The sequence below is a fragment of the Ceratotherium simum genome, chromosome 15 (assembly GCF_057802395.1).
Source record: "Ceratotherium simum simum isolate JZ-2026a chromosome 15, ASM5780239v1, whole genome shotgun sequence".
Classification (NCBI taxonomy): Eukaryota; Metazoa; Chordata; class Mammalia; order Perissodactyla; family Rhinocerotidae; genus Ceratotherium; species Ceratotherium simum.
In genome coordinates this window covers 49,745,748-49,753,703 of record NC_141914.1, presented here as the reverse complement: position 1 = coordinate 49,753,703, position 7,956 = coordinate 49,745,748, and the positions used below count along the sequence as shown (strand labels likewise).

At 41.5% G+C, this 7,956-nt stretch overlaps 1 protein-coding gene across 7 annotated transcripts in view; it reads right to left on the bottom strand.

Moving 5' to 3' along the window:
• Positions 1–2,397: 2,397 nt before the first annotated feature.
• The window catches only part of PLD1 (phospholipase D1), a 219,636-nt gene continuing 214,077 nt past the window's right edge, over positions 2,398–7,956 (bottom strand). For all 7 annotated transcript variants that reach the window (XM_087440028.1, XM_087440027.1, XM_087440030.1 and 4 more), the window contains one exon: positions 2,398–7,269. In XM_087440028.1, coding sequence (XP_087296154.1) covers positions 7,045–7,269 — 225 coding nt within the window. In that variant the 3' untranslated portion in view covers positions 2,398–7,044. The remainder of the gene's footprint in view (positions 7,270–7,956) is intronic.

Genomic DNA, 7,956 nt, shown 5'->3' with positions numbered 1-7,956 from the left:
AAGACACCTCTCTCTGCCCTCCCTCCACCTTAGAACCTCCACTTGGAAATTACTATCATTGATTGCCTTCTGGAAGTGTGAAAAGAAGTCCGGACCATGGGCGTGGGCATGGGGTGTGTTGTCTTCGCCAAGATGCCCTGACTCACTTTCGGAGAGTGAATGAAAGGCACGTGCTGCAGCTAGCCCTGATTTGATAGACAACACCTACTACGTTGGGGGGCTTTGCTTTTACCTGGGCATCTCACTGGCTTTCATGAGTGAGGCCTTGTGTTTGAAGACCTCAGAAAGGTTGCTCTGCTCAAGGAGTCCCACTGCCGGCAACTGGCAGGGCCAAGCTTTTCCGCGAGCTCTGTTGAACACTGAAGCCTGTGCTTTCCCTCTGGTACTTGCTGAGTAACTCCCACACCTATACCTCACGTACCTGAGGGCTGTAGGTAAGGCTCCAGGGCCTTGAAAAGGGGGTAAAGGGCTGTCTCAGGGCCACGGCCATGTCCTGAGCTTTGGAGTTTGCTCGGCTCCCCAATCTACAGAGCACCAGCTATCGAGCTATTGAGTGAGCTGAAACATGCAAAGTGCTTAGAAGAGGCCCTGGCCAACAAAGCCACTAATATTAGCAATTATTATTATTATTGGTGTTGGGATAGTAATAATATTGTTGTTTCCTAGTTCCTACTCTGGTGTCCTCAGAGACTAGCATTTATCATACTCCAGTCTTTGCTGTTCTCCCCAGCTTGGTAAAATTCCCACACTTGCATCCAAACACCTCTTATTTCAGGCATTTTCTTACTTTAAGAATGGAAGTAGCTTTGCCCTCCCCATTCATTAAAACATAAGCACCACAAGGGTGGGGCCCCTGGTCTGACTCGTTCACTGATGCCCCCCAGCACCCTCACTGGGCCTCGCTCAGTATGGGCTATTGAATGGCATATTGGTCTCTTAAAAGAAATTCGCTGCATCACTGTATCATCGCAGGTCATAGGTGAGAGAGGACTCCGAAGGGCAGGCACACTGTGACTCTGAAATCGACCTTCGTGGGGGCCCACAACCAGTATGCGGGGACGGTCTCCTCAGGGACATCTTTCTGTCCCTCACTTGGCATACAACACACTGGCTCTAAAAACCCCATGCACAGAATGAGGAATCTTGTTTTCAAATAGAGGGACACTGCTGATTTCACACTTTTAATTGTTTAATTAGTGAATATTTACATTTAAAAAAAAAGCAGTTAAAGGCATAGAAAGCATTGATTGTGTAGCAGAGGATGGATTCATGTATCACTTCCAATGCTTCGCAGAAGGAAAATTCAGGGAAACTGAATTTCTTGAGTTCAGTTCTCATTCTGAACACGAACCCTTAGGCCTATCCATCCTCATTTATATGACACTTTCACTACAAACATTATCAACCGTGCTTGCCTATGAGTGCTCAGCTGGAGACACCTGTTTTAGCTGACGACATCTCTTTCCAGCACCAAATAAACACATGATTTTCATTCCTGAAAGGATGTGACCTGTTCTTAGAATAAATCCATTCTAGAATATTGGGCTCTGGGATTGGAAACTTGAAAACTCTGTTCATGGAAGAGATTAAAACTCACCCAAATCTGTTTGCTTGAGATACTCTGGATATTCTCTGCTCTCTCTAGAGGAAAAGTCAGCAAACTTTTCTTAAAGATAGTAAATATTTTAGGATTTGCAGATCATATGGTCATAAAGGCATGTAAATGAATGGAAATGGCTGTGTTCAAACAAAATTTTATTTACAAAAACAGGAGGCCCAGCCTCAGTTTGCCAAACCCTGTGGTAAAAGTTCTGTCCAGAATATCTGAATATTCTGAATGAATGTTCACCACCAAGTATTTGGTTTTTGTGTCAGAGAGACATGTGCTCCAACCACAATATCTTGGAATGAATTTTTAGACTAGTTCAGTCTAAAACAGGAGTACCTTTGGTCCAGACCATTTTGTGTGAAGAATCTAAGTGGAATATACATTAGGAGGGCATGATGTTATATTTCCTAGCATCAAGCAGAACTAGGATGACACTCACTTAAGTGCATTTATCTAGAATAAAGTGAACAGTGATAGCTACTCGGGAATAGGAAAGACTAAGGAAGCCCGCATTTTTTTTTTTTTTTGTGAGGAAGATCAGCCCTGAGCTAACATCCATGCTAATCCTCCTCTTTTTGCTGAGGAAGACAGGCCCTGAGCTAACATCCACTGCCAATCCTCCTCCTTTTTATCCCCAAAGCCCCAGTAGATAGTTGTATGTCATAGTTGCATATCCTTCTAGTTGCTGTACATGGGACGCGGCCTCAGCATGGCCGGAGAAGCGGTGCCTCGGTGCGTGCCCGGGATCCAAACTCGGGCCGCCAGCAGCGGAGCGCGCGCACTTAACCACTAAGCCACAGGGCTGGCCGGGAAGCCCGCATTTTGGTTGAATTGCCATCCCAGTCTCCGACTTTAAAACTACAAGTTTAAAATGATTACTGTGACAATTTTTCATTTATCCCATGTTTCATTTATTTTTGTTTTTAAGTTAAAAATTAGAAATGGTAAAAGGGAAAAATAAAATAAGCTATAAGAAATTAAGCCATAAAATTTTAGGTTCCTTTAATGAATCTTTCCAATTTCAAGTCAAAGCCAGTAATACATCATGTGTGAATTAAACATCATTAGGAATCATATTAAGGTACACAGTCCTCCTTAAAAATAATGCAGGGGCCAGCCTGGCGGTGTAGTGATTGGGTTCGCGCACCCTGCTTTGACGGCCCAGGGTTTGTAGGTTCGGATCCCGGGCGGGGACATACACACCATGCTGTGGTGGTGTCCCACATATAAAGTAGAGGGAGATTGGCAGAGATGTTAGCTCAGGGACAATCTTCCTCAAGCAAAAAGAGGAAGATTGGCAAGAGATGTTAGCTCAGGGCCAATCTTCCTCACCAAAAAAAAAAAAAAAAGCAAATCCATTGATTCTTCACCTGCAACTTTTGGGTAGATGCTGATGAATTCCTTTTCCAGTGAAATTCTACAGGCAAGAATTTCTCAAGGCCTACACCTGGTAAAATCCATTTTAAACCTCCAAACTGCCAGTAATAATTAGTCTCAGAGGATCTTCCAAGGAACTAAAAATGTCCTCCTAAGCACACTTAAAATCCTGTAGCATTTTCTCATTTCACACAAGAGAGAGAGGAGAGGGATGAGAAGCCATGGAGGGTCCTCTTCACTGCCACCACAGAGGGAGACAGGCATCTGAAAATGCTCATGTGCCACATCAGATCAGGGATGTTAAAAAGAATGATTACTTCTGTTAAAAAATAATAATATTTTGTCAGTTATTTAAAAGTGTGAGTTAAACTGAAGATTTATTGTAGAGGCCTAATTCTGTTTTTTCCAGAAAACTTTTTCTTATCTCCTAAGATGGTTTATATAATAAGGAGGTACTCTGGGGACAGAGATTGGAGGAATAAGGAATGAGTAGATGTGGAAAGAAGTGCAGGTTCTTCCCGATATTTATAAAATCTGTTCCACTCGTAGGCTTACATCTGCAAAATGACTTCTTCTCTGGCTGTTTTCATCTGGAGACTGCAATTCATGATATATGACAATGTCCCAAGTTATTACATAAGAGATTAACTGCTCATGTTTTCTACTTCCTACAGACAAAATTTTCTTCCAAATGTGCTATTAAAATAATACCAATATTTTGTTTTACAATAGGCCGCTCGATTATCTAATGACCAGGTCCCCAAGCCTCTCTGTGATACATTACAGCTGAGGATTAAGAACATCTCACTGAAGGGTGAGCCACCAAGCAGACACTTGATACAGAGCAGATGCCGGCACCAGATCTGCGGTGTTGAGTATCCTCCAACGACTAAGCTTGGCCACTCTGAATAGCTTTAATAGGCCATGACCACTTTCTGCCCTTTATTTCTTATAATCATAGCATTTTTCCTTCTTAAAAACAAAAATTATTACAGAGATTATCAGAGTGTCAGGTACAGCATTTATAGGCATTTCAAAAGATTATAGTCAGGGCTGGCCCCGTGGCTGAGCGGTTAAGTGCACGCGCTCCGCTACTGGCGGCCCGGGTTCGGATCCCGGGCGCGCACCGACGCACCGCTTCTCTGGCCATGCTGAGGCGGTGTCCCACATACAGCAACTAGAAGGATGTGCAACTATGACATACAACTATCTACTGGGGCTTTGGGGGGAAAAAAAAGGAGGAGGATTGCCAATAGATGTTAGCTCAGGGCCGGTCTTCCTCAGCAAAAAGAGAAGGATTAGCATGGATGTTAGCTCAGGGCTGATCTTCCTCACCAAAAAAAAAAAAAAAAAAAGATTATAGTCAATTTGAAATGTTGAACAGATTCATAATAGCTTTCCAAGGCTCTGACTCATTTGCATTTTAAAGTTTATATCAGACATTGCAATGCTAAATGTTTTAGATGTGTTTAGAATTTTTAAAGATAAATTATTTGAACTTCTTTTCAGTGGTAATGGTGAGAGAATAACGGGTCATGAGGCCATTACGCATCTCTTATCCACATCCCATGCGGTTTTTGCAGAATGCTGCACTATGTAAACTGCTATTGCAAAACAGGCAATTATTGCACTGAACTTTCCATAAAATCCATCCAAGTAAATCCTGCAGGCTCTCATCACTGCAGATGAGCATCCTGCCTTTGAGAAGATGCAGTAAAGAAAACTTGCCGCAGAAGCCAGCAGCGAGTTTCTTGTCTGAGACTCCATACGGTTTTCCTTTCATTAGCTTGCTCCTCCACCTCATTTATTCATCCCACAAACATTTATTGAGCACCTAGGGGCCAGGCGCTGTTCCAGGCTCTGGGGATACACTGTGAACAAAACACAGGAAGTCCCTGCCTCGCAGGGCTTACATTCTAGTAGGGGGAGACAGCCAAGCATGTAATTACATAATATCACAGGGTTCAAAACAGCTTAGAGATACCCTGCCTGAAATCCATTTACTGCATCTCCTCGGTTTTGGGCAATGATGAAGTGAAAGGAGACGCCAATCTGTAGCAATTTCACTAGTCCCAGTTCCACCATCTAGAAGTCGAGTGAATTTGAGTCCTTCAACCACTCTGAGCCTCAGTTTCCTCAACTATAAAATGGGGAGAGGTTGGATTAAGTGATTTTTTTTTTTTTAAGGGAAAAGGCCCTTTCAGTCTCTTATTTTTCATGGTTTTATGGGGCCATGTTCCACAAAATCAAGAGCCAGTTTGTTGACTGCTCTATGGTTTAAAAATATTTTTAAAATAAAAGAAACCGTTAGCTATTCCACATACACTCAACACTTTAAATGCCAATCTAAACTTCTTTCATAAATAGCAAATGTCTTATTTACAACTGCTATAGAATGAAGTCATTTTACCATCTTCAGCCATCTGAGAAATAAGTTATTTATTCATAAAAGCATATACATTTCTATTGTTGGTTACATAGTCCCACCTCATTTGTGAAATGTTCTCCAGCTGTGAAATCCTCTCCCGGGCGTGACACTGTCTCTCTCCTACTAACCCAGATCAGTGACCTTGTGCTCCTGTTTAACCTTTTCCACTGGACTATTAGCTCCATGAAAACGGATTGGGTCCTTGCCTCTTTGAAGAATGACTCAAATGAGATTCTGTCCAGGTAACCCAGAGATGTGTAATCAATGCACCTACACCACGTTTTATGGGCACAGGCATTTCGGGAACCCACATTAGCTCTTCAGGCTGTAAGAATAGTTCTGCTTAGTAAAATCAGAGCTATGGCATACCAAAGGGTATGCTAACATCCACAAGGGAAAAACAGGTTTCCAGAACAATTCACACAATTGTCACTAGGACAATGTGAATTAATACATATCCTAACCTCTTTCGAAGCCCTGGTGGAATGTTAATGTATATTTAGTAACGCAAGCAAAGCAGCACATATTTTGCAATCAATTTTTCTTAAAGAAGATAACATAGCTGGAGAGCTGTACGTCAAATAAGGTTAGGCTCATACTTATTAACTTGGTAGGAGTTATGAAGTCTCTGATGCTCTTGAAAGGCAAATCACATTCTCTGGTTTGATTCTGAAATGTAGAAACTCAAATTTCAATCAATCCAGGAGCTAAGAATGATAAGAAATTTTACAGGACTATAAGGAATCTTCTTTTCTTATCTGGATCAGATCCCCACCGACACCTTGGAAGTTTCTGAAGGCTGCCTGCTCTGTCTTTGAGTTTTATCGGTTGCTGTGTAATCAAATATCCTATGCTTGTTTTCAAATTTGATCAGGTGGCCCTATCAAAAGGACAAACCTTGTCAGTGCCTTTGGAGGCAACGTGAAATCTCTGCCTTGATAACCGAATTTAATTCCTTCCTGTTGCTCTGTGGTGTCAAGATACATAGTGTCGATGTTATCAGAAGTGCCTAACATGGACTGCTGTGTAAAGACTGTCCTGTCCTCTCAATTGCTACAAAGGAATAAAGACCATGTTCTTGGTTGGGTGAACATTATTACTTCAGGACCAGAAGGGCAGCGGCATCCCATGTAACCTTGAAGAACCTTGAAGCAGCATCACAACATCTTCTAATAATAAAAAATGTCTCAAACAGTATCTGTATGGACTATGAGACGAGGGCAGGTCCAGCAGACATCAGCTGCATAAAGGAGGGTCAGAGAAGAATAAGGAGGTTCAGACAATTTTTGGCAACCTAGATCACAGTTACAGGTAAGTTCTTGTTAGCAAAGGAAACACATTTTGGTGTACATCATGGAATCTGAGTATGTGTTTAAGTTGTTAAGTATATGCTACCAATAAGAAGACAGTCCCTTTTTCACAAGGACAGGCAGGAGGAATTATAAAGCCCTCCTGATGTTCAGTGTCCTATATCAGTGTGACTGTAGCCCTTCCCAGCCAATCCAAAGGGTCCATTGGTTGGATAAAAGGGTGCATCAGGGCTGGCGTTGGCTGTCAGGGTCTCCAGAAAGTCACTGTGTGCAGTGTACTCTTCATGTGGAAGTCCTTGAGCTGCAAATGAAAACAACTCTTAAGTCCAGACCTCTGTGGGCACTATGGCTTCTTTGGTTCCAACAGAAGGCAGTAGGCTTTCTTCAGACAAGAAATAAAAGGGGAATTGCACCAAGAACCCACGGATCTTTTTCAATTCTTCCTCAGCTCTAATGGGATCTTCCTTTGCTAATATGGGCTTGCTTATGAAGTCTCTCAGTTGAATTAAATTGTGTACTTCATCATTGGGAAGGCACCGGAACACCTGATTAAAACACAAATAGGAAACAGAGTGATGTTTAAAAGAAAACATATCCCCTTTATGAAAAATACTCATTCAAACATACGACACCTTTGTTTTATGAAACACATACTAGTCTTATGTTACAACACAGACTTGACTGAAGAGTTGCTTCTCTTATTTGCTACAAAAGACTGCTAGACTTGTTTCCATCAAAAAAAATCATAGCTAAATCCTTATATCTGATCGATCCAAGTTATTAACCTCAGGATAAAGTCAAGCTAGTGGTAAGGAATTTCACTGATTTACTCCACATTAAGGTTAAGTTTTTGGATAATAATGATTCTTGAATTCCCATGGGAGGTTCCAGTCTAAGAGAAAAATTGCATATTATATTTTCGCTAACTTTTTATTTTGAAAAACATTCATACCTATACCTTTACTTCAAGTTACCAATTGTACACTTATTTTGCTAATTGAAAATGAGTTTCACACATCATAACACTTCACTCCTGAACACTTCAGCATGTATTTCTTAAGAATAAGGACATACCCACAATACCATCCTCACAGCTCAGAAAATGAATTTCATGTCATTTAAGACATGGTCTATATTCAAATTTATCCTATTATTCCCAAAATGTCTTTTATAGCTGTTATCCCCCCAATCCAGGATCCAAACAAGGCAGTGCACTGCATTTTTAAAATTAC